The sequence below is a fragment of the Pithys albifrons genome, chromosome 6 (genome assembly GCF_047495875.1).
Source record: "Pithys albifrons albifrons isolate INPA30051 chromosome 6, PitAlb_v1, whole genome shotgun sequence".
NCBI classification, from domain to species: Eukaryota; Metazoa; Chordata; class Aves; order Passeriformes; family Thamnophilidae; genus Pithys; species Pithys albifrons.
The window spans coordinates 63,204,825-63,229,899 of NC_092463.1; the positions used below are offsets into that span (position 1 = coordinate 63,204,825).

Here is a 25,075-nt window from a genome sequence, read left to right on the forward strand (position 1 = left end):
GTTATGATGTGTTCAGCACAGACCTCAGACTCATTTTTATCTGATCTTGATCATGTCCTTGAAACCCAAATAAAAAAAAAGAAAACCACAACTATCTACAGTGGAATATAAACAGAAGTTCCCCAGACATGCATAATTCTTACCTTTCACATCCTTCAGTCTTAACAAGAGTGAGCAATCCAGAACTAAACTATAGAGGACGATCTGTCCCTAGGGGGTGGTCAGATTATTGGCATCACAAAACCCATAATAATTCTCTTACAGCTTCTCAGTCAAGCCTAACTGATTCTACCTAAATTACCACTTGCATGGTCACAAGCATACTTAGTACTTTCAGTGATATAATTTATTATCATCTTCATGACTAAAAAACCCTGTGGTATCAATTTCAGAACAGATCAGAATTGTTATCATAGGTGCTTTTGAAAAAACATCTGCCATTAAGCAAAGCTATAATCACATCCCCAGATAGAACTGGTCTGACTTCAAGAGAAAGAGGATTCAGTGCCTCAGCAAACAGAGAGACATAAACCCCTCTCATCCCTCTCCTTCTCACTTCTGACATTTCCAAAAAATCATCACCTGAGAGTCCCTGGCTCAACGTCCTTCTTAACAAAGAAAACTGTGCACCTCCAGTGAGAGTCAGACATTTATGGAACAAATTCATGCCAGATATAACTGAGTGAAATTGCTCGAGAGTCAAGTTGGGTTTAATGTGCTGTATTGGTCTCACTGTTGAAGTCTTTGCAAATCCTACCGTGCTCTTTAGGACTGATTTTGTGGGAATTGTCACTATAGCAAGCTGAATAGGACCATCTGATTAATTCTGGTTCTCTAGGGCTTCAGGTGCATTTGAAAAGGAACCCAACTCTGGGTATGTTTGCAAGTTTGAAGCATTGGTGGTGTATCTTCTACTGGCCTGTTCTCTGTCTATTAAATGAGAAATATTTCCAGTGAAGCTGGAATTTGTCATAAAGACAGCATTATTTCCTCACTGACAAGAAAAGAATACAGGTAAATGCTTCAAGGATACCATGTTTGCCTGAGAGGCTGGTGATCTAGAATTATCCTTTCTGAAAAAGCTTTCCTCATTGTTTCCACAAACATATTGCCTAACCAAAGTCCAGGGGCATTACTCTCTAGGTCAAGATGGAAATGAAAATATAATCTGTTAGCAAAGAATCCAGTGATTATTAATTTCTGTTGCAGTTTGCTCAAAACAATAAAAAATAACTTCTGTTGGTTTAGAGTAAATAAGGTGCTGGAGAGCTACTCTACCAAATACGTTCCCATAAAATTCATAAGGCTTCTTCTATACCAGATCTATGAAGGATTTCACAGCACACAGAAAAGATGGGGTGGACAAAGTACTTCCAAAGTATGCAATAAGGATATGCAGTGATGAAAAAAGATGCATCTAGGCTATTTGAAGCTGATGGGAATTTTGTGAGCTTTAGAGTAGGCTTAATCAGAAGATATCATTTGCCTGCGAAAGCTTCAAGCCAATTCCAGGCTAAGTATGACTCTCTGGAATGCATTGACTGATAGCAATAGTTAGGAAAGCATTAGATAACAGAATGGTGAGAGATATTTGAAATTAGTTGCCTGGCTGTGCTCATGGGAAGGAACCAGCAGCAACACACAAAACTACAAACTGCAGTAGCAGCAATCCCTGCAGCATGTTGACATTCCTTAGCAGAGAGGTTCTAGAAGCAGAACCCCTCTGGAAGCTGATCAAAATCTTTAAGTATCTGATGCATTTGAATCCTATAAAATTCACTGAGGACTGTCCTGCTTGTGCTATGAGGGAGAGCCTCCATGAATGCTTCTCCTGCTGTATGACATCCTGTCAGTAGACACACACAGCAGGAGCTCTGGAATCTCAGTTCTGCTCTCATTCACAGCCCAGGGAGAAATATTGTCACCTCTGTGCCTCTTGGATTGCAGGAGCAGCTGGGGAGCAGAGCAGGCCCTGACATATGGTGGAGGAACCTCTCCTTCTTAGGCAGGTTTTTGAACTTGTGCTGCACTGATAAGGCTCTTTATAGAACAACCTTGTGCTTGAATAGCTGCGTGTCACAGGGTGCTGTGTCTTCACTTCTGCCTCCCCTCATTTGTCTGACGTACTCTTCTCTACCAGAAGCAAGAGAAAGGGCTGGACTGTCCTGCTGGCCCCCTGCCATGGGTAAAATAAAGCCTTTCTTTTATCTGTCACTTCTGGGATGACAAGCAGGAGCTACAGCAGAAATCGGAAATCAAAGGAATTAGCATTTACATCTCCAGCTCTGCCTGGAACCTTCCTTCCCTCAGAGTATTCACAGCTTCTGTAATTCTCCCACTTCTGACAAAAATGGGGAAGACTTACAAAAAGTAATATTGGATCTCACTCATGTAATCCCTACTGCTAAATCTGCAGAAGATCCCAAAGATATCCCAAAGGAAGCAGAAAATCTTCAAAGTTTCTGTAATATTTTCCTCTTTCTGCAATGACTTAGACAACAAAATGTTTCACCATAATCTTCTGAAGATATTCTATAATTGAGAAAATATCTCTCCATCCTAAACACATCTAATTTATCACATTTTGACCCTCACTTAGTCTTGAGGGATGCACCTTTATAACTCTTCCTTTGATTTCCAACACAAGGTAGCCTGCTATGACCACCTTATACTCATGGATAGGTCATGCTCTATTTCTAATTATTTTTTTGTGGCCACCTTCCTTGGTTTCGTTCCAGTTGGTTCCGATGATGTTGTTGACCAGTGAGGCAGAAGCCCTCTGTTATCTTTTTGGTGTATTCCAGGATCTCTGAATGTTTGACTTTTAAATATAGGTTATTATGTTCTTCCAAAACACATTCACTTCAGCTTTGTTGTTACTAAAGGCTGAACTTCTTGCTCTGCAGAAGTTACATTGGAACATGGAAAAGTGCAGTGGAAATAAATGATTCATTACAACAGGTGAAAATGATTTTGCAATTGTGTACTGTTTGGTCAGGAGGTATTTTTGTTCTATAAGGTTTTCCTCTGGGTTTTTGGTTGTTTTTCATATCTTCATAAAAGCAGAAAGTCCTACACTACCACGTTTCCTTGTTGTAGGTCCTGTAGGAAGCAGGTCCAACACTGGAAGTGATGGTGTGATTTACCCTATAATACATTTGTTCTGCAAATACCTTTTCCCCTGCAAATACACTTGTAGGAACATGAAAAGACATGTCTCCTTCTATTGAACTTTGGTAAAAGGTGCCAATAAATGATAAAGTTCAGTGACACAGACAGGAACTGAAGTGAAAATCACGTGTGCAACTCTTGTTTTTTGAAAAGAGTGACATTCACTAGCTCATTTATCTCTAGCTAAAAACAAGCTGAGTTAATCTGAGTTAATCATCTAGGCTTTTTTTTTACAGAGGCAATAAAGAAATGAACACTTTCAGGGCATATTTACCCCATATCTCTTCAGCAGCTGTTTTGAGGTAGGATTGGTACTATTCAGTCTAGTTAAGAGCTTGCAGGCACTTACCTCTGTCAGGGACTGCAGAGGAACTTGGACAAGTTATTTGAATGAAACGTCACTCTAACAAGAGAGGCAATTCCAAAAAAATTAGTTTGGTTAGTTGCTCCATTTTCAGTTTAATGAACCTTTATCAGGAACACAAGAACCTTTAAACATCAGTCCATGTGACATCAGCAACAACAACAAAAGGAAAATAATTTTTAAAAGCCCTCCATCAATCATTGGGAATTTCTCCTTTATAGCCAGCTTTTCCAGTGATTTGAAATGTCATTTAGTGCAAGTGATTTTCCTTTCTGCCTCAATTTTTGATTTCCACCGAGATGAATAAACAAGTTGCAAACATCAATTCCTTACTGCCTGAAGGAAGTTTCAACTTCTTGAGGAAGAAAATGAAAATTTTTGGTTATTATTCACACTACACTATAGCAATCATGAAATAACTTCTGTTCACTGAGATGCACAGCAAAATTAACTAAAAAAGCCTTTCAGATTCATTTCAGACCATAACCTCTGTGTGTGTGGTGGGTGTTGGATACCTTGAAGAATGCCTGTGTAGCCAGGATGAGTTACATGCACAACTGCTGTGGGGCCCAGGGCTGCAGGGCAGAAACTGCTTTTGTAGCAGTCATGTCATAACATTGCAGGATTCTGTAGAGGAAAACAAGAATTAGGGACTTGGATGCCTTAGTGTTATTTACTGGGCTTATAATAACTTGAACTTCTGTGGTGTATGAAAGGCCAGAACTTCTCAAATAAGCCCATGACTTGGAGGATGCAGCAGGAAACACCTGCATGAGAAGTGGTCCTGATCTTTATTAATTATTCACCAATCATGCAGAGAAAACTGGGGTCCCTTTGGGGTGTCTCAAGCTGACCATCAAAACCACCCAAAGCTTATCGAACACAGTAGTTGCTTCTGAAATGATTAGTAAGACACAATCCTTGTTCCAGTGAGTTTGCAGCGCAAGACCCTGATCATTCAAACTCTGATTGATCAATGGCATTAGCTTCAGTTAAATACATCTTGAAGCTGCATATTATGGTTAAGTGCAAGATGTCATCCTACAAGACTCTACATTTTTGCATGATCTGTTCTATGTGCACGTCCTCACTGAGCTGAGATGGCTCATTAAAAAAAAGTTGTTTGTGTGAGTGTTCACAGGAGATGCAAGTGTAGAGACAAAAGGATGAAAAGACACAAGTAATAAAATATATAAACAGTGTCTGGAAACTGACAAACTTTGTTGTTACTATGTCTTGCTTAATTGTTATTTAATGTATCCTGTGGGGTAAGACTTTTTTTCTTTATGAAACTACTCATTCTCTCTTTTGAGATTTGAGAAAATTCTTTTAGTGTCCTTGGATAGACAGCAGAAAGAACAGTGGCAATCTCCTTAACTTTCCCTGAGATGCAGAAAGGGTGGAAAACCTCAAAATGTGTATGCCTGCTTCATCCATCTCTCCTGGTGCCTTTGCTGAGAGAGATCCCTGAGAGGAGCCTGCACAGGAAAAAAAAATCTATTTGAAGCTTAGATCGGACGATGCAGTTTCACTGCACACAGGAGTGGGGTTTTTTCACCCGATCTCTTTGCAGAAGTGGGGACGAATAGGAGCTGTAGAGGCCCCCGGGCAGCGGCTCCCCCGAGGCAAGGCAGCCGCATCCCAGGGGCCAGGCTCCATCTAGTGACACAGCCAGGGATGGCCGGGCGGCAGCAGGGTCCGGAGCAGCGCCGGGACACCCCGAGACACCCGTACCTGGCCGTACCTGGCCGTACCGGGCTGTGCCCCGCCGGCTGCGGATAACCGGGAGCGGCTGTCCCGCTCCCCCAACGCTCGGCCCCCGCCCGGAGAAGCGTTTAGGAAAGGTTTAGGAAGCAGCTCGTTTATTCCTGAAACTGGAAATTGTAGGACGGGCAAAGGCGAAGGCAGGGACTGAGCCGCGGCGGGGGTGCGGGGCAGCCTCTCCCCCAGGCTGGCCCCCGACGCCGCTGAGTGGGCTGGGATGTGACACACGCCCACCCAGACCCGGTGCCCTTCCCGGAGCCCACACCAGGGCAGGGCTGCGGCATTTCCAGCGCCTCGGGGCAGCCGCGACCGCGGGGCCGGTCCCAGCCCGACGGGGAGATGCGCAGCCGGGGAAACTCGAAGGAGCGGAAAGCGCGGAGGTGCGGGTGGGGACGAAGCGACTTCAGGGTGTCCCCCTGCGACATGATGTCACCCGATCAATATTTTCGGGGGGAGTGACCGATCCGCTATGAAATGGGCTCTATATTGGACGCGGCCGGATCGATCGGGCTGATAACGGGAGAGCTATAAAAGGCCGAAGGGGGCGGCTTCGTCCGTGCTACAGCCCCGAGGCGCAGACAGCGCAGCAGCGCCGGGAATCCGCTCCCATCCCCGTCGCCATCCCCGCCGCTCGGTGCCCATCGCCACCGGTGCTCGTGCCCATCACCGCCGCCGCTCCGTGCCCATCGCCACCGCCGCTCCGTGCCCATCGCCACCGCCGCTTCGTGCCCGTCCCCGTCGCTCCGTCCTCGTGCCCTCGCTCGGTTCCGCGCTCCCCTCCGGGATGGGGCCGCGCCCTGCCGCGCTGGCGCTGCTGGGTCTCGCCGCGGCCGCCGCTGCGGTGCCGCTGCCGCTGCCCGACGCCGGCCCGCACGTCAACTACGGCTGGGGGGAACCCATCCGGCTGCGGCACCTCTACACCGCCAGCAAGCACGGGCTCTTCAGCTGCTTCCTCCGCATCGGCGTGGACGGCAGGGTGGATGCGGTCGGGAGTCAGAGCCCGCAGAGTAAGTGGCGGGGATGGGACGGGACGGGACGGGACGGGGCCGCGCGGGGTTAACGCCGCTTTGCCTCCCTTTTGCCCGCAGGTCTGCTGGAGATCCGCGCCGTGGCCGTGCGCACCGTGGCCATCAAGGGCGTGCGAAGCTCCCGGTACCTCTGCATGGATGAGGCGGGGCGGCTACACGGGCAGGTGAGCACCCACTCTCCATCTTCCTCGAGAATCAACTCTCCCGAGGGGCATTTCCACTCTGTAACAGGCCAGAGATATCGCGTATTTTTATTTACCGCTGCAGTTAATAACGGGTTAACAAGGATTTTAGGTGTTCGTCACCAGCTCCCATCTTTTCTCCATGGGACCTGTGATCCCTGTCATTGCCCGAAAGACTGGGGGAATTATTAAAAGCAGCAAGGAAACATCATGTAGAAAGTGAAGTACGTTTTGCACGTCCCCTGCCAAAAATACATAACTAAAATACAGTCCAGGGAGAAATTGTGTTTACGTTTAAATAGCCTCATCAGCACGAGACTGTGATTCTGCTGCAGAAATAGATGAAGTCGTGCCATGGAATAGGAATAATTTCTCACTGTTCAGATCAGGTATTTTCACAAAAACCCCCAAGATTACTTCTCTGGCAGCTAGCCCAGGAGCACGGACTCACCATCTCTTAGGTAGTTCCTAAGTGAAACAGGATTTCGAGGGGGAAAGGGATGCTTTGTCACTGCCTCATTTCTGCCCTGCTGTAACAGCACACCTGTGGGGCTCTGAGACGCTGAGGACTTCAGTGGCCCACTGACACCATTAGGTCATGCTTTTTCACTAGGTATATTGATATAAATTGATTTTTAAAGGCACACAGATAGGTTGGCAACTCTAGAATTGGAAGGGTATGGTTCACATTTGAACTGTACAGAAGGTAGAGTTCCACAGAGCGATGGCTTTTCATTATGCTATAGTAAAGATCCAGCTTGATTTTGCTTTAGTTACTCCAGCAAAATTGCTGCTGCTTTCAGTTGGCAAGGACTTGACCCATTCTCAAAACTCACAGTATCTTTAATAAGAGCAATATTGATGGTTTTGTATGTGGATATAACATAGAATTAAACCTTTCTTCCTGAATTTGCTTGCTTTTCTGGGCTTGCATCAATCAATGCTGTGATAAGGTGCATGGGTTCAAATGATATGGTAGGTCAATTATTAGCTTAATGTTTTAATGTATATCCAAACCAAAAAGATCAGTGAAAACAAAGCAGAGCCTGGGTCCTGCTCCCTTTGGAGCTGCAGCTGGACTTGAGCAATCATAGAATTTTAAAATAGCTTTCCTACAACACCTTTTTTACCTTGACTGAAAGTGCTTTTGTTGGTGTAGAGTATTAAATACAGGTGGGTGTTCTTTTTTTTTTCTTTTTTTTTTCTCCCTCATCGTGTAGCCATGCTGTCCCATCTCTATGCTGGGGACACCTGCTGTCACCTCTGTGCTCACAGCCCTGCCAGGCAGCTCTGCAGGCAATTCTTTACCTTATCGGCTCAGGAGCGGAAGAACAAAAGGGCAAACACAGTGTCTGGGGAACTGAACCTGCACTCCTGAAACGTGCCCTTTTTTAACACTGGAAAACTGATGACTAGGGTTGATTTTTGAATGGGCTTTGTGCTGTAGTCAGTAGTTTAGGGGAAATGGTGTAGCTGCTGAACATAATGACACACTATAAATTCCTCCTGTGGGAAAAAAAATCTGGAATTACTTAATGTGCGTTTGGTACTTGTTTACAAAACACACTAGAGACAATGCCAGTTAAATGAGGATGGAATGGTATAGTTAGGACACAAGGGGCTCAGTCAATATCTGCTTTTTGTAATGTGCACTTGCTCATTGTAATGTGCACTTCTTGAGCAAGAAGCCCTTTTATTTCATCATCTTTGTTAGTGAGGCTAAGTACTCACAGAAACAAAGGCAGCTAACAATTCAGTCATAAATTTGTGTCATATACACACATTTTTCTGAGATATAATGTGTGTAGAAGGGAAAATATTGCATAATTTTGTTAGGAGAATACACAGTTTTTACATTTACTTAAATAAGTGCTTTTAAAAGACACCTGAGTTCACATGCTTACTTGTACTCCATATTACTGAGACTGTTTGAGAAAGGCTTGAAAGTATCAAATATGGTCTGTATTCAGACAGGCAGAACATTCATCTAAGGACATTTCTATCACTGTAGACTGACACATAATCAGCAATTCTCTTTTATTGACCACAAGTTCAATCACCTGCAGTGGCTGAGCCTGAAATAGCACCAGAGTTATAAAAAATGTAGTGCTTGTGTAAGAATCTGGGAGGTCTGACCTGCTGATACAAAATTCTAATGTACATTTATTAATTATTATTTTTATATATGTATTACAGATATATAATATCTACACAGGCTATTGCAAATGTAATTCTGTAAGTTTATCCTTAAGAAACTACATTCTTCTGTACAAAATCTTAACTTGTGCTGGTGTTAATGTGACAGTTCTCACATGTAGTGTGAAAATAACACTTTGTAAATGGGTCCTTTATAATTGCAGTAAATTCTGAAGGGGGAAAAAAAAGGCAATTACCTTTAAGCATTGTCTTATTGACTGGCCACGCTGCCTTTCTGCAGACCTGATCCTGAAGCCCTTACACAGGCAAATCTCTAACAGAGCTGGAGTTCTGTACCTGAGGATTGTTGGATTGGGTCTCTGATTGCAGTTAAGTACTGTCAGCAATTAAGGACAGTTAATCTAGAGATCAGTTAATCCAAGATTCTTTTTCACAGTGCTCAGGACAGGCTAAATGTGGTAGCTATGGAGAACACAACCAGGATTCACAGCTTATTTAATGTGATGGACATGAAATAACGTCAGGGGTTCTGGATTGGGCCTTTCAATTGGTCTTGTTGCTCAAAATGCAATGTATGTGCAAAGTGGGGAGCTCTAGTAGGATGGGATGGGATGGGATAGGATTAGGATACAATTAGGATAGGATAGGATAGGATAGGATAGGATAGGATAGGATAGGATAGGATAGGATAGGATAGGATAGGATAGTTGAAAGGGCCATGCAGATCTTAGCTCACAGCATGGATCAAGTGGGGCCTGCAAAGGGCACCAAATCAGTGGGGTCTGCAAGGGGCACCAGGTTGTGACACTCGTGACAAGAGGGACACCCCCAATTGACAGCAGAAGGTTTATATTGTGGTTGAATACAGTGAGTTGCAGTGGGTGTATTTGTAACTCTCTTTACTCCTTGCTGTTCAGCTCAGGTACTCCACTGAGGATTGTTCCTTTGAGGAGGAGATTCGCCCAGATGGCTACAATGTGTATAAATCCAAAAAATATGGAATATCGGTGTCTTTGAGTAGTGCCAAGCAAAGACAACAGTTCAAAGGAAGAGATTTCCTTCCACTATCTCACTTCTTACCAATGATCAACACTGTGCCCGTGGAGTCCGCAGACTTTGGGGAATATGGTGATTACAGCCAGGCTGTTGAGCCAGAGGCGTATTCCTCCCCTCTGGAAACGGATAGCATGGACCCCTTTGGCATCACCTCCAAACTGTCACCTGTGAAGAGCCCCAGCTTTCAGAAATGACTCTGATCACACACATGTTTTGACAGAAATATTGCAGAGTACTTTTTTTTAGCTGTTCATGTAGTAATATTTGGAACTTTTTTGGATGTTTCAGTATGGAGCCAGCCTTTTCCTTGCAGTGTGTTTTACGTGTAAGAGATGAGTGCCAAGAGGCTATTGCATAGTCTAAAGAGTTGCCTATCCATAGTTTTGTTTGGAAAAGGATTAAATGAGAAAATGAGCAGCTTCATCAGAGTTCCTCCATTAACACGGTGATGATAAAATAACTATAGTTTTTCTACAGCAACTTCATGTCCACATATGTTCACCTCTTATTTCTGCTTACAGGATCAAATGCAAAAAACCTTTTCCTCAGAGACCTTAAAGACAAACATTTGGAACAAAGTACAGTTAAGGAAAACCTAACAGATGCAATTACATAAACTATAATTAATGCTGTTTCTTGAAAGACTGCTGACAACATTCTGGGAAAAAAACTTTCTATTGAGAGCATACTACTGAAAAAAGAAATCTGCTTGTATATAGTGCTTTTTCTTCCCTTAGGAAATAAGGGAAGAAAGGGGAAAAAATTCTTCCTTCCCTTATTGCTAAGGGGTACTTTGGAAAACTTGATCTTTGATTTCTTTTGCAGGCTAATTTATGTTCTCTGTGGCATCAGCATCATCCTGCAGAGTGTTCTCATTAAAATTAATGAGAATTCAATGTGTGGTTGGTTGGAAGAGTGCACAGAATGAGCATTTATGTTCATCAGGTGGGGAATGAGCAGTCCAAATTAGTGTTTAAATTAAGATTCTGTTGTATATAAGCATGTGTGTCATGAGCAAATGGAGAAAAACACTGAGAAAAGGATGATGTATAGGTCAAATCAACTGCAAAGTAAGTTTTTGTGCTTAACCTTTGACCACCAGCAATTCTTTCAAGTCACTTCCAGGCTTGATTCAGCATCCACAGGAATCCATTCTCCTTGCAGGAAGGAATTATGACTATCTCATGGCCAAGACACAGATGACTGAGGTCTTCAGTTCTGTTCTCCCTTTGAGATGAAGGAATGACCAGGGTGAAACCAAAGAAAGATTCTACTTCTTCACAGAGGTTCATTTGTAAAAGATTTCTGTACCCCCCCAAAAAGCAAAAAAAAAAAAAAAAAAGCTCAACTGGAAATACTGGTGTTCTTCTGACCTAGCACTTCATTGCCAATGCAATATTTATAATTAATTTATTTAATACATACATCTGTTTATTTTGTTACTGTTATTTATGCTCAAAATTCTATTTATATATGCCTGAAAGTGGGTTTTTTAGTTGTAACAAATCTTGTGAAATTTTGTAATCATGAAATTTTAGCTGATTATAGCTTTTAAAATTTCTGTGCATTATCAGTAGTGTAATGTGTATATTTGCAATTAAAAAAAAAAGAAAATCATCTTCAACAGTGAAATCTTGCTGACTTTTTTGTCACTCTCTTAGTCTAGAGACTTCAGGGAGCTTTAGCCAACCATGGTATCTGTGTGTTTCATTTCCAGTTTTGATTGAAGATTAGATACGTTTCTAGACCTTTTTTTTGTTAAAAAAAAAAAAAAAGAAAAATAACTCAGAAAACAAAATAAAGTATAAATGAAAATTTAAAGTTCAGTGGGAAAAAATCCTGCACTTTTACTTTTCTGCTAAAAAAATGCAAGCATTTGATGGGAAATAATGGAATTCAGAGGGTATACTGTTTAATTTCACCAGTGAGAGGTCTTTCTAAGCAGATACTAACATGGTGAGTGTTGCTCAAGGGTGCAAAGACAAGCAACCTTACATTTGCAAACAGCATCTTGAGCTCTCTGGTGACTATTTGCTGACACCTTTGGATTAACATCTCCCACCAGCAGCAAAGTGTTACTTACTACAACAGCATGGTTAGAGGTTGCTCCAATATTTATTCAGACAGATGGAAGAACGCCAAGAGCTAAATTACCCACACCACTTCCTGGAGCGCTTGAGTTTTCCTTGGAGTTTTCCCATCCAAGCTCTGACCAAGCCTGGTTGTTTTGTTTCTAAAATCTGAGACATGAGATCACAGCTTGAGGTGGAGGGATTACTGGAAAGTGCTTTCGCTACCATCTGACACCTGTCTTGGTCAGGAACTTGGTGTGCAAAACCTCCAAACACCATTGCTTTTGGTTCTGTGGGAATGTAAACACCACCACCACCACTCCAACACAGGTCCTGGTCAATCAGAATTTCCCAAAGACAGTAGGACAATTGTGGGGCTTTCATTTGCAGTAGGACATTTTACAGCCCCAAGGGGTTTTTTAAAGGTCAGGTGTCAAATGACTCCTTGTGAAGTCTCAGTTAGGAGCTGTGATGTGCAAATACGAGTTGCTAGAGCAGTGCGAAGGCTGCAGCAAAGGGGGTACTGGGTATCTTCATTTCCACTTGGAGGAAGTGTAAAAACCTCTAAATCCTTTATTCAAGAGTTGTAATGTCCACTTTACCTCTGCTCAAAGCACTGAAACCCTGTTCATGGAAAATTCGGGACCACTCTTTCCACTCTGCCAGTGGACTTTGTATGTGAAGGGAGAACAGTACGAGAAATGAAATAAATGTACTTATTTTCTTCAAAGACATACACAAGCCAGCCCTCCCTGGGCAGCAAAGAAAGCAGAGAGAGATTTCCCCTGAAAGCAAATGGGAGTGCAAAAAGGACATAATTAGGATTATGATTTCAGAGTGAATTTGTGGTAGTTCAGGGACAGAGCAAGTTTATCAGGAACCATATCAGAGACTGATTCCTGAAGGCATGTAAGGATGCCCATAAATGAGGCTGGTCTTTTGTGATTTTCTTGACAGGATATGACTATATTTTCAGTGTTTTTCATCAATCCCACAATGTACTGAGATCAAAGACCTGTTTTTTCATTCATTTCCACAGCAACATTTAAATCGTAGCATTTGGCTTAGAGGAAACCCTCAGAGACACTTTATATTTCCACTGAAATCAGTGACTGGTGTGTGAATATCTGGTTGTAGAGCAGCTAGTTATTCACACCTGGCAAACCTACAGTGATTTCAGGTGAGATCCACTGATATCTACACTTTAAATTAATGCCAAAAACAAGCTGGACAGCTGCTCTTTATAAATTAGTATCACCTGCTGTGATCAAGAATTTTTAATCAACTGCAATTTCTGCACCTGCTTAGCTAAACCCTTCGTATCATGACTTTATTTTCACTCTAATGCAGGTTTTGGTGTTTTTTTTTAGACTGATCTCTGGATTTGGAAGTTAACTTCTCAAGTCTTCTGCCCTCCTGTGTCTGATTTGGAGAACAGACCCCAGACTGGCAGAGCTCTGTGGTGTACCCAGAGCCACATTTTCATTACATATTTAGAAAGCAATAACGTAAGGCAGCATAAAAATAGATACTTATACATAGGTGTGTTTGCTTTGATCAGTGTTGATCTGTAGTAATAAATAAGTGATGTAACACAGCCACCTAAAGTGACACACTACATTTTGAGTTGGGTATTTACATCAGAAATATTTACATTTTAGAATTGTAGAATGGTTTGGGTTGGAAGGGACCTTAAAGATCTTCTAGTTTCAACCCCCTTTCACGGGCAGGGGCATCTGCCAAATGACCAGGTTGGGCCAAGCCCTGTCCAACCTGAATACTGTCAGGGATGGGGTATCCACAGCTTCTCTGGGCAATAATTCCATGGCAGCAGAATGTTCTCAAATGAAGCTTCTGAGCCAGGTTTGGATCACCAGCATTCCCCAAAGATGGGCAGTGTTACTGTGAGGGGATGTCAGAGCTCCCCTCTGAGAAGGAGTAAGGCCTGAATTTCCAAAAAGACCCCTAAAATCTTAGTTTTGTGGAAAACATGTAGGCAAAATTACCCAACTCTTGCTGCTAGAAAAAACATAGCATGCTCTGTTCTTGTACCTGGATGTAGCCTCTTGGTTAAGTTTGCTTTACCATGCACTAGAAACTATAAATCAGGTAGAAGTAGACATAGAGATAGGGTGAGATGATAACAAGGCAGATTTTTTGCACAAAGTTAGGTTGGGTCACTTATGAAAGGGAATTAGTCAGGTCTGTCTGAGGAAGACCTAGAAAAAGCCCCTACAAGTGAAGATGAAGAACAGAACTACCCACCCCAAACGGATTCCAAGAGAAGACTCCGCCCAGACCCCGCCTATCATCAATATGTAATGAGATGTTATAATACATGAATTGTGTATAAGATGTTGCCATCACCTCGATTAAGATGTATAAATTAAACAGGCAACTTGGAAAATCAGAGATAACAAAGTGCTGGATCCTGCTGCTCTGTGCCCAGTGACAGGATCTGAGGGAGTTGTATCAAGTGGTGCCAGGGCAGGGTTAGGCTGGATTTTGGGGATGGTTCTTCCCCCAGAGGGTGGTGGGCACAGCCCCGAGGCTGCCAGAGCTCCAGGAGAGTTTGGATGATGCTCTGAGGAACAGAGTGGGATTGTTGAGGTGTCTGTGCCAGGCCAGGGCTTGGTCTGGATGGTCCCGATAGGTCCCTTTCAACTCAGAATATTCTGTGCTTCTAATAAATCCTTCCCGCTATTACAGCTCCTGAGAGTTTTGCGGTGGGACTGGGGGTGGGCAAGAACAGAGGCGCAATTCCCGCCATTCCCACTCCCACCATTCCCGCCATTCCCGGCGGGAGCCGAGCCGGCGGTTTCCGGGCTTGGGGCGCCCCCTGGCGGCCGCGCGCCGTCCCGCCCGGCCCCCCCCCCCCCCTTCCCGCGCCCGCGCGCTCCCGGCGTGCCCCGCGCGCCATGGCTGACATGTTCGACGGGATCGTGATGGCCGAGCAGCGGTGAGGGGTCGGGAGCGGGCAGGGACAGGGACAGGGCAGGGATTGCTGAGGGGAGAGGCATGGGAGAGCTGAGGGGTCGGGAGCGGGCAGGGACAGGGCAGGGATTGCTGAGGGAAGAGGGATGGGAGAGCTGAGGGGTCGGGAGCGGGCAGGGACAGGGCAGGGATTGCTGAGGGGAGAGGGATGGGATAGCTGAGGGGTCGGGAGCGGGCAGGGACAGGGCAGGGATTGCTGAGGGAAGAGGGATGGGAGAGCTGAGGGGTCGGGAGCGGGCAGGGATTGCTGAAGGGAGAGGGATGGGAGAGGTGAGGGGTCGGGAGCGGGCAGGGATTGCTGAGGGGAGAGGGATGGGAGAGCTGAGGGGTCGAGAGCGGGCAGGGACAGGGCAGGGATTGCTGAGGGGAGAGGGATGGGAGAGGTGAGGGGTCGGGAGCGGGCAGGGATTGCTGAGGGGAGAGGGATGGGAGAGCTGAGGGGTCGGGAGCGGGCAGGGACAGGGCAGGGATTGCTGAGGGAAGAGGGATGGGAGAGGTGAGGGGTCGGGAGCGGGCAGGGATTGCTGAAGGGAGAGGGATGGGAGAGCTGAGGGGTCGGGAGCGGACAGGGATTGCTGAGGGGAGAGGGATGGGAGAGCTGAGGGGTCGGGAGCGGGCAGGGATTGCTGAAGGGAGAGGGATGGGAGAGCTGAGGGGTCGGGAGCGGGCAGGGATTGCTGAGGGGAGAGGGATGGGAGAGCTGAGAGGTCGGGAGCGGGCAGGGATTGCTGAGGGGAGAGGGATGGGAGAGCTGAGGGGTCGGGAGCGGGCAGGGATTGCTGAGGGGAGCGGGAACAAGGGACAGGACAGGACAGGAGGAAACGGGCTTAAGCTGTGCCAGGGAAGGCTCAGGTTGGGCATCACGAGGAATTTCTTCATGGAGAGGGTGGTCAGGCACTGGAAGGGGCTGCCCAGGAAGTGGTGGAGTCACTGTCCCTGGAGGTGTTCCAGGAACACCTGGATGTAGCACTTGGGGGTCTGGTTTAGTTGGCAAGGTGGTGTGAGGTCAGAGGTTGGACTTGATGATCTCAGGGGTCTTTTCCAACATAAATGATTCTGTGATTGTGGTTCTGTGATTTACATCAATGTTAGGGGATATTTCTCATTAGTGGTACTTTGGCTTTGGGAAGTGATACAGCCTGGTTTTGCTTCCATGAGTTGCTTTTTCCCAGTTTGAGTTTGCTATGAGAAGAGGAGATTAAAAGCCTGTCCTTCTGTCTCTGCAGGTTTCACGGGGAGGGGTATCAGGAGGGGTTTGCTGAAGGCAGCCAAGCTGGAATTGCTGAGGGAAGGAGGTATGGATCACTCCATGGTGCCAAGATTGGGTCAGAGGTAAATGGGAAAATGCTTCAGAATTGCAGTGTTTTTGTCATTAGAAAATTACTGTAACACAGAAACTGTTGGGCCAAGCCCAGTATTGTCAGTCAGAGGTTACACTGTTCCCTGTGTCCAAGAGGACCCATGAAACTTGTTTAAAGGTTGATTTAAACCTTGATTTGAAGAGTTAAGTAGATGTGTTTAAGTTTTCTAAGCTTATTTGCTTTTTGGAGCTTGTTGAGATGTTTCTTCAGAAATTATAAGAAGAAAAAAACAAATTCAAACAAGCTTGCTCAGAAAGACTTTATGAACTGTACATTTAATTTTGTTTCCTAAAATTGTGGCTAAAGGCCCTCCTGTACCATCTCCTGTGGCTCAACATAGGAATAAATTTAGAATCTTGAGACAGTTTGGATGGAGAACTATGAAGGGGCAGTTGTGTGTGTCTCCTGCACTCTGTGTTATTGCCAATTCTGTGATAGTTTGTGGGCTGAGGCACGTGGAGCCAGCTCTGTGTGCTGGCACACTCACACAATGGCACACCTGAATCAGTGACCATTCCTGGAAAATCATAGAATCATAGAATCACAGAATCGATTGGGTTGGAAAAGACCTCCAAGATCATCGAGTCCAACCCTTGGTCCAACTCCAGTCCATTTACCAGATCATGGCACTCAGTGCCACATCCAATCTGTGTTTAAAAACCTCCAGGGATGGGGAATCCACCCCCTCTCTGGGCAGGCCATTCCAATGCCTGATTACTCTCTCTGGAAAGAATTTTTTTCTGATCTCCAACTTCAGTTTCCCCTGGCAGAGCTTGAGCCCATCATGCCCCCTTGTCCTATTGCTGAGTGCCTGGGAGAAGAGACCAGCCCCCACCTGGCCAGAACTTCCCTTCAGAGAGTTATAGACAGTGCTGAGGTCACCTCTGAGCCTCCTTTTCTCCAGGCTAAACACCCCCAGCTCCCTCAGCCTCTCCTCACAGCACTTGTGCTCCAGTCCCTTCTCCAGCCTTGTTGCTCTTCTCTTGCCCCGCTCCAGCCCCTCAATCTCTTTCCTGAACTGAGGGGCCCAGAACTGAACATAACACTCAAGGTGTGGCCTCCCCAAGGCAGAGTCCAGGGGAAGGGTCACTGCCCTGGGCCTGCTGGCCACACTGGTTTTGATCCAGGCCAGGATCCCATTGGCCTTCTTGGCCACCTGGGCACACTGTTGGCTCCTGTTGAGCTTCCTGTCCCTCAGTCCCCCCAGGTCCCTCTGCCTGGCTGCTCTCCAGCCACTCTGTGCCCAGCCTGGAGCGCTGCAGGGGGTTGTTGTGGCCAAAGGGCAGGACCTGCACTTGGCCTTGTTGAACTTCATCCCATTGGACTCAGCCCATCTCTCAAGTCTCTCCAGATCTCTCTGCAGAGCCCTCCTGCCTTCCAGCAGGTCGACACTCCCTCCCAACTTGGTGTCATCAGCAAATTTGCTGCTGATGGACTCAATCTCCTCATCTGAATCATCAATAAAGATGTTAAACAGGACTGGACCCAACACAGACCCCTGGGGAACACCACTGGTGACCAGCTGGATGCAGCTCCATTCACCAGCACTCTATGGGCCCAGCCCTCCAGCCAGCTCCTAATCCAGGAGAGGGTACACTTGTCCAAGCCATGGGCTACCAGCTTTTTCAGGAGTATATTATGGGAGACAGTATCAAAGGCCTTGCTGAAGTCCAGACAGACACATCCACAGCCTTCCTCTCATCCACCAGGTGGGTCACCTGATGGTAAAAAGAGATCAGGTTGGTCAGACAGGACCTGCCCCTCCTAAACCCCTGCTGGCTGGGTCTAATCCCTTGTCCACCCTGAAGGTGCTGTGTGATTGCACTCAGGATGAACTGCTCCATAACCCTGCCAGGCACTGAGGTCAGGCTGACAGGCCTGGAGTTGCCAGGGTCAGCCTTGCAGCCCTTTTTGTGGATTGGGGTGACATTTGCCAACATCCAGTCATCTGGGACCTCCCCAGAGAGCCAGGACTGTTGGAAGATGATGGAGAGTGGCTTGGCAAGCTCAAGGTGTTTGGGCACGTCAACTTGTCCCATATATCCCACTCCAGTTTATCATGGCACTGAGTATGTTCAGTGCTGTAGTTTCAGGATTTTTGGAGCTGAGTTGAATTTTTGCAGCTCTGATGGGAAGCTGTGCTGCAGGATTAATGGCAGGCTTTATTCCAAGTACAGCACCACAAATCTGAATGTACCAGATCTGTTCAAGACCTTTGGGTAATGTGGCAATTTGCCCTTTTGGTATTTTCAGGTTTCAGAAAGTTAATTACCTGCAGAAGGAACAGTGGCAATGGCATTAATCCATTTTGAAATGAAAAAAGTAAACTCAGATTCTGGTCATGATAAAATTTTGAGTTGCATTTGGGTGTGATGCAGAGTTATACAGTGATGAAATATCCTTCTCATTCGCACTACAATGATGTAGTTCCAAGGTAAGAATGTTAAAAAGCAGCCTCCAGAGATGGGTAGTTTTATGCAAAATAGTCCCAGACAGACAATAACAGAGAAGTGCTCTAATCTTCTTATACTGGGAAAGCTCCAGAGAGCAGTAGGATTATAAACAGTGAGTCATGTTAAATGAGAGGGTGACTTGGGTAATCTTAGACCTGTCAGCCTGTTTTGTGTCTTGCATAGAATTATGATGATTACTGATCTGATGCTTACCTAGCTTGATAGTGAATTCAAGTAAAATGTTACAGAGTGTGTCTGTTCTTGGACTTAATCTCTCAGAGTCATCTGACTTTCAGTTTCAGATGTGTCGTTTTTATGTGAGTGCTGAGTCACTTTTGAAAGGGACTGTCCAATTGATGTATTGAAGAACTGTCCAATTGGTGTATTGAAGAACTTACATTCCTCTTTCATTTGGTCTCCAGAGTTGTAATGCAGAGTTCTGGCAGCAGGGCTCAGTCAGCTCCTTGTGCTTCCTTCTGATTCCATTATACCCTCTGGAACTGGGCTGCTGAAATTGGTTGTGTATTAACTCCAAAACCTTTGTGGTTTCCTCTTTGACTTGGGAGCTCCCTCAGTCCCTGTCCCTTTTCACAGGGCTCTCCATGGGCTGCTTTAACTGACCAGTGCTGTAAAAGCAAGTACCAAACCCTCTTACATGGCTTGTTCTCTCTATCTTCTCCCTACTGCCACACTTCAGTAAATTTGGGGGTTCAAAGCATGGAAAGCACTGCTTGGGTTTTGCAGAATTGCTTTTTAAATATTTAGTCCTTTGATGCTGAACAGCTTGTTCCAAGAAGTTTTCTGACTCATTTATCTTTCCCTAATGTACTGAACATTCCAGTTTGTGTATCCAGAGGGTTTTTTCCCAAAGAACAGGATACAGTGTAGTGCTTTATTATCATTTGGCCATTTATACTCTTCTGTTGTTTGCAGCTTTTCCCCTCATGACACTCTTTTCAAATTCACAGATTGGCTGCTATCTTGGGTTTGCACTGACATGGCACTGTCTTCTCCAGAAATGCACAGATGAAAAGAGCAGGTGAGGTTAAAAAAGTTAAAAGTAATTTTTCTATGACTTTCATTCTTTTCCTTGTGTCTTTTTTTTTTCTGTCTAGTTTTGATTAATCTGTCTGACAGAATTGCCACCATACTGTCAGCCATTCTTGAATATTTCTCAACTTTAGAATCATAGAATCACAGAATTGATTGGGTTGGAAAAGACCTCTGAGATCATCAAGTCCAACCCTTGGTCCAACTCCAGTCCCTTTACCAGATCATGTCACTCAGTGCCACGTCCAATCTCAGTTTAAAAATCTCCAGGGATGGGGAATCCACCCCCTCTCTGGGCAGCCCATTCCAATGCCTGAGCACTCTCTCTGGAAAGAATTTTTTTCTGATCTCCAACTTCAGTTTCCCCTGGCAGAGCTTGAGCCCATTGTGCCCCCTTGTCCTATTGCTGAGTGCCTGGGAGAAGAGACCAACCCCCACCTGGCCAGAACTTCCCTTCAGGTAGTTCCAGACAGTGCTGAGGTCACCTCTGAGCCTCCTTTTCTCCAGGCTAAACAACCCCAGCTCCCTCAGCCTCTCCCCACAGCACTTGTGCTCCAGTCCCTTCTCCAGCCTTGTTGCTCTTCTCTGGCCCCGCTCCAGCCCCTCAATCTCTTTCCTGAACTGAGGGGCCCAGAACTGAACACAACACTCAAGGTGTGGCCTCCCCAAGGCAGAGTCCAGGGGAAGGGTCACTGCCCTGGGCCTGCTGGCCACGCTATTTTTGATCCAGGCCAGGATCCCATTGGCCTTCTTGGCCACCTGGGCACACTGTTGGCTCCTGTTGAGCTTCCTGTCCCTCAGTCCCCCCAGGTCCCTCTGCCTGGCTGCTCTCCAGCCACTCTGTGCCCAGCCTGGAGCACTGCAGGGGGTTGTTTTGGCCAAAGGGCAGGACCTGCACTTGGCCTTGTTGAACTTCATCCCATTGGACTCAGCCCATCTCTCAAGTCTCTCCAGATCCCTCTGCAGAGCCCTCCTGCCTTCCAGCAGGTCGACACTCCCTCCCAACTTGGTGTCATCAGCAAATTTGCTGCTGATGGACTCAATCCCCTCATCTGAATCATCAATAAAGATGTTAAACAGGACTGGACCCAACACAGACCCCTGGGGAACACCACTGGTGACCGGCTGGATGCAGCTCCGTTCACCAGCACTCTCTGGGCTTGACCCTCCAGCCAGCTCCTAATCCAGGAGAGGGTACACTTGTCCAGGCCATGGGCTACCAGCTTTTTCAGGAGTATATTATGGGAGACAGTGTCAAAGGCCTTGCTGAAGTCCAGATAGACACATCCACAGCCTTCCCTCATCCACCAGGTGGGTCACCTGATTGTAGAAACTTTGGGCAGGTAAGTTAAAAGGGGAACCCAAGCTTTGTCAGTTCTGCTTAATTCCTGATAATGTTTGAGTATTTTTTTAATATGTGTCAAAACACATCTATCAGTGAGCTAAATGGGACAAGTTGAATTAAGGAAGGATGGAGGGCTGGATTCTGTGCTCTGGATTAGGATATGTTGGTATAATTTTCATATTGATGGATTAAAAAAACTTCTGTAGTTGGTTTTTCTGTTTTGATTTATTTTTATTTGTTTTTCTAGCAAAAAGATAAAGGCTCTGGATTCATTATTAAGGATGATTCAGAAATTCCCATATGAAGACCCCACTTACGATAAGCTGCAGGAAGATCTGGAAAAAATCAGAGGAAAATTTAAGCAGGTTTGTAGGATTGAGTTGTTATTTTAGCACATTAATTAATTTCTGAAAATATTTAGTTTCTAAACCTACTCCAAAACACATCTTTTCGTTGAGCAGTTATTGTTCCCCTGCTGCAATCATTGCAAAATACTTGAAATTAAGTGAATTAAGTGAAAATACTTGATAGTTGAAAATTCCTCAACCAAGAGCAAATGAAAAATAACGCAACAAAAAAAATTCTTTAAAAGGCAAGTTGAAAACATTCTTTGACAATGAATTATAGAATCACAGAATCATAGAATCGATTGGGTTGGAAAAGACCTCCAAGATCATCGAGTCCAACCCTTGGTCCAACTCCAGTCCCTTTACCAGATCACGGCACTCAGCGCCACGTCCAATCTCAGTTTAAAAATCTCCAGGGATGGTGAATCCACCACCTCTCTGGGCAGGCCATTCCAATGCCTGAGCACTCTCTCTGGAAAGAATTTTTTTCTGATATCCAACTTAAATTTCCCCTGGCAGAGCTTGAGCCCCCTTGTCCTATTGCTGAGTGCCTGGGAGAAGAGACCAGCCCCCACCTGGCCAGAACTTCCCTTCAGGTAGTTATAGACAGTGATGAGGTCACCTCTGAGCCTCCTCTTCTCCAGGCTGAACACCCCCAGCTCCCTCAGCCTCTCCCCACAGCACTTGTGCTCCAGTCCCTTCTCCAGCCTCGTTGCTCTTCTCTGGCCCCGCTCCAGCCCCTCAATATCTTTCCTGAACTGAGGGGCCCAGAACTGAACACAACACTCAAGGTGTGGCCTCCCCAAGGCAGAGTCCAGGGGAAGGGTCACTGCCCTGGCCCTGCTGGCCATGCTATGTTTGATCCAGGCCAGGATCCCATTGGCCTTCTTGGCCACCTGGGCACACTGTTGGCTCCTGTTGAGCTTCCTGTCCCTCAGTCCCCCCAGGTCCCTCTGCCTGGCTGCTCTCCAGCCACTCTGTGCCCAGCCTGGAGCGCTGCAGGGGGTTGTTTTGGCCAAAGTGCAGGACCTGCACTTGGCCTTGTTGAACTTCATCCCATTGGAATAAGTGAGACCAGAAGAAGAGAAATGGAGCAATTGGGAGTTTTGTTGAACGTTTTTTGTGGAAAATAGACACTTTGAAACACTTTTGTGTGTTCTTTTTTTAGGTTTGTTCAATGCTAAATATTCAGTCTGATTTTAGAATTGGCACTGAAAGATCTTCACTAACATTTTGAATACAACAGATGAAGACAAACGTGGCTGACCAAAGAAAAAACATTAAAAGAACAGAACTGGAAAAATGTTTATCTACTTCTGTTAAAAAAGAAATCAAAATATTGAAGAGGTGCTAAATATTAAAGGGAAAACCACTGGACTTGCAATATGTCATTTAACATTTATTATCTCCAAGTTTTATTTAGGATCACTGAAACACTGGTGTGTAAACCTGTTAAATAGAAATATTTGCTTTAATTTCTTGACAGTCTTTCACTGATAAATTAATTCCTCAGAAGGAAAACATATGCATTTGCAAAGTTTCCTTATTTAAAGGATGTATGTTATTGTTATTTAAGGATCTGTGGTGCAGATGATGGAGTTTACACAATGTGTAGGTGCTGGAGGTGAAGTAAAATATTATCAGTTGCCTGCAGACTTGGCAGTTGGAAACATTTTTGTGGGTAAGGGATAAAATGACAAATGAAGTCAAAGGCAAAGAAGGAGGATTAAGACACCTGGTCATAAAGAAGCTGCAGTTCAGAACACAGACTTTGCACTCGTGTTTTCCAATAGCTTTGCAGACTGATGGGAGGAAGGGAGGAATCCCAAACCTCCTAAAATGTAAACCCAAAACCCCACCAATTTAAGTGATGGGTGAGAAAAGCACGACTATCAGAAGAGCTGTGGATCTAATTTACTGTATTTATTAGTACCTTTTGTCACAGAGCAGCTTTTTGTTTTCCAGTCTTGAAAATGAACCCTTTAGTCTCATTCCAAAAAATGGGTGCTGTCAGTCAAATGTATTTAACTGTGTTAGATGAAGAGAAATACAGTCAATTATTGCACCTGAAAGATACTTTAAAGACCTTTTATCAGCATACCATGTGCATGTCTGGCTTTGTGCACATGGTGTGGTGTAGCTTCCTGAAGACAGATGGACTTTAATTGTTTTACTCGTGTTTTAAACATCTCTGGTACACACAGGGAGTGTCAGGGCCATCTAGTGGAGGAAGGAGTTGTATTGCACCAAAAATAGATTATAGCAGCTGACAAATATGTAGGTGAAGTTGTTAAAACAGCAAGTAGAGAACACATGCACTTCTGATACAGCTCTCTAAATATGTGGTGGATTTCCCTGAAATGAAGTGATATAAAGGTAGGATTCATTGGTTGCTTGTTTCCTCATTTGGGACCTTGGAAGGGACATGACAACATGGATGAGCTCTTCCTTTAGGGCAGTTTAATTACAGTTGGCTTTTGATTTCTAAGCAGCCAAGCCACTGGGAACCAGAACAAGCACCAAACTGCAAACACCTGAAAATAGAAGCAAAATAAAATAGAATGCCCTGTAATCTCAGTAAAGAGATGGGCACAAACCAAAAGGATCACATCCCTAGAGAGGAGAGAGCTAATTTAACTTTATAATCACTTCAGAGAAATCCAGATTTGAAAAAGTCGTCTCTGCATCCACAAACAAGTTAATTTTTACAAAATGAAGTATTTTACCTGTTTACTTCAAATTAACAAAAGGTGCCAGTTGTTCATCTGTGATTAACTGTGACTCAAGACACCTTCTGTTGAAAACCACGAATTATGCTTTGAATAAAAGTCCCCCTGCAATTGGTCTAAAAAAACGCAGATTTGTTATTCTGAATGATAGTGGGAAGAGAGGAGAACACTAAATATTCATGTTTTAAAATGCAAGTCTTTTTGGAGTCATACTTGGTTTGCAAAAATGTATGTGAAAGCAAGGCAAAGGTGGTGAGAGCTCAGAGTACCTGTGAAGCATTTGGTGTGTGATACCTGAGTGACATCCAAAGAGCTGCTCCAGAAATTGTATCAAAGTTGTTCTTGTTCAGCTCAGGAGGAGAAGAATCTTTGGCCATCCAGTGGCCAGTGACTGTTATTTTGAAAATTGGTTGGGTGGCTGATTTTCTTGTTGCTTTAATTTTATTTATAACCAAATAATATTATTATAATAAATAATTATATAAATATATGTGTATCTACACATATTTAACTATAAGTATTGCATCAACCAGGATTTCAAACTGGGATGCAGCAGGTTTAGGGTTGTCTGTTGGGTCTTTAATTCAGTTTCATATGTGTGGACATATTGGTGGAGTCTCTTATTCCACGAACCTGTATTTTTCTAAATATCTTCTATTTCACATCTTGTATGGGCCTGATTTGATTTATTAAATGAGATACAGTTAAAAATTCTGTTGGATATGTAGTTGTGTGTTTTCTTCTGTGACAATTTTTTAAACTGTTTTTTGCCACAGAGTTCTGGGGGCTTTCTTTGGAACTGTGGTAGTGAAACATTCCAAACATACTGTACAGGTGTTTTTATACCTAAAGAATTAAAGCCCAGGTTACATCAAGAATATTGATTTGCCTTAACCAGTGTGAGATGTCTGATGTGAAATGCTGCAAATAATTTTGCCTTTTTGAGGATTTAAATAGTTCAGAGTTTGCTTCTTGCCAACCTGAGTGGCTGAGCACCCAGCC

At 44.7% G+C, this 25,075-nt stretch overlaps 2 protein-coding genes across 2 annotated transcripts; both read left to right on the plus strand.

The window, feature by feature from the left end:
• The first annotated feature begins 6,083 nt into the window (after positions 1 to 6,083).
• Positions 6,084 to 11,204, plus strand: FGF19 (fibroblast growth factor 19). Its single transcript, XM_071557120.1, has 3 exons — positions 6,084 to 6,306; positions 6,388 to 6,491; positions 9,584 to 11,204. The coding sequence occupies exons 1-3, from the start codon at positions 6,084 to 6,086 to the stop codon at positions 9,914 to 9,916; spliced, it is 660 nt and encodes a 219-aa protein (XP_071413221.1). The 3' UTR covers positions 9,917 to 11,204.
• Positions 11,205 to 14,675: 3,471 nt separating this feature from the next.
• Positions 14,676 to 24,787, plus strand: LTO1 (LTO1 maturation factor of ABCE1). Its single transcript, XM_071559252.1, has 5 exons — positions 14,676 to 14,753; positions 16,015 to 16,120; positions 19,571 to 19,641; positions 21,245 to 21,362; positions 22,513 to 24,787. The coding sequence occupies exons 1-5, from the start codon at positions 14,713 to 14,715 to the stop codon at positions 22,579 to 22,581; spliced, it is 405 nt and encodes a 134-aa protein (XP_071415353.1). The 5' UTR covers positions 14,676 to 14,712; the 3' UTR covers positions 22,582 to 24,787.
• The last annotated feature ends 288 nt before the right edge of the window (positions 24,788 to 25,075 follow it).

Excerpts from the sequence above, each read along its gene's own strand:
- LTO1 (XM_071559252.1), top strand. The coding sequence starts at position 14,713 with ATGGCTGACATGTTCGACGGGATCGTGATGGCCGAGCAGCG. Across the intron at positions 14,754-16,014 it reads ATCGTGATGGCCGAGCAGCG|GTTTCACGGGGAGGGGTATC; the intron begins GTGAGGGGTCGG and ends CTGTCTCTGCAG. Across the intron at positions 19,642-21,244 it reads TGCACAGATGAAAAGAGCAG|CAAAAAGATAAAGGCTCTGG; the intron begins GTGAGGTTAAAA and ends TTGTTTTTCTAG.
- FGF19 (XM_071557120.1), top strand. The coding sequence starts at position 6,084 with ATGGGGCCGCGCCCTGCCGCGCTGGCGCTGCTGGGTCTCGCCGCGGCC. Across the intron at positions 6,307-6,387 it reads CGGGAGTCAGAGCCCGCAGA|GTCTGCTGGAGATCCGCGCC; the intron begins GTAAGTGGCGGG and ends TTTTGCCCGCAG. Across the intron at positions 6,492-9,583 it reads CGGGGCGGCTACACGGGCAG|CTCAGGTACTCCACTGAGGA; the intron begins GTGAGCACCCAC and ends CTTGCTGTTCAG.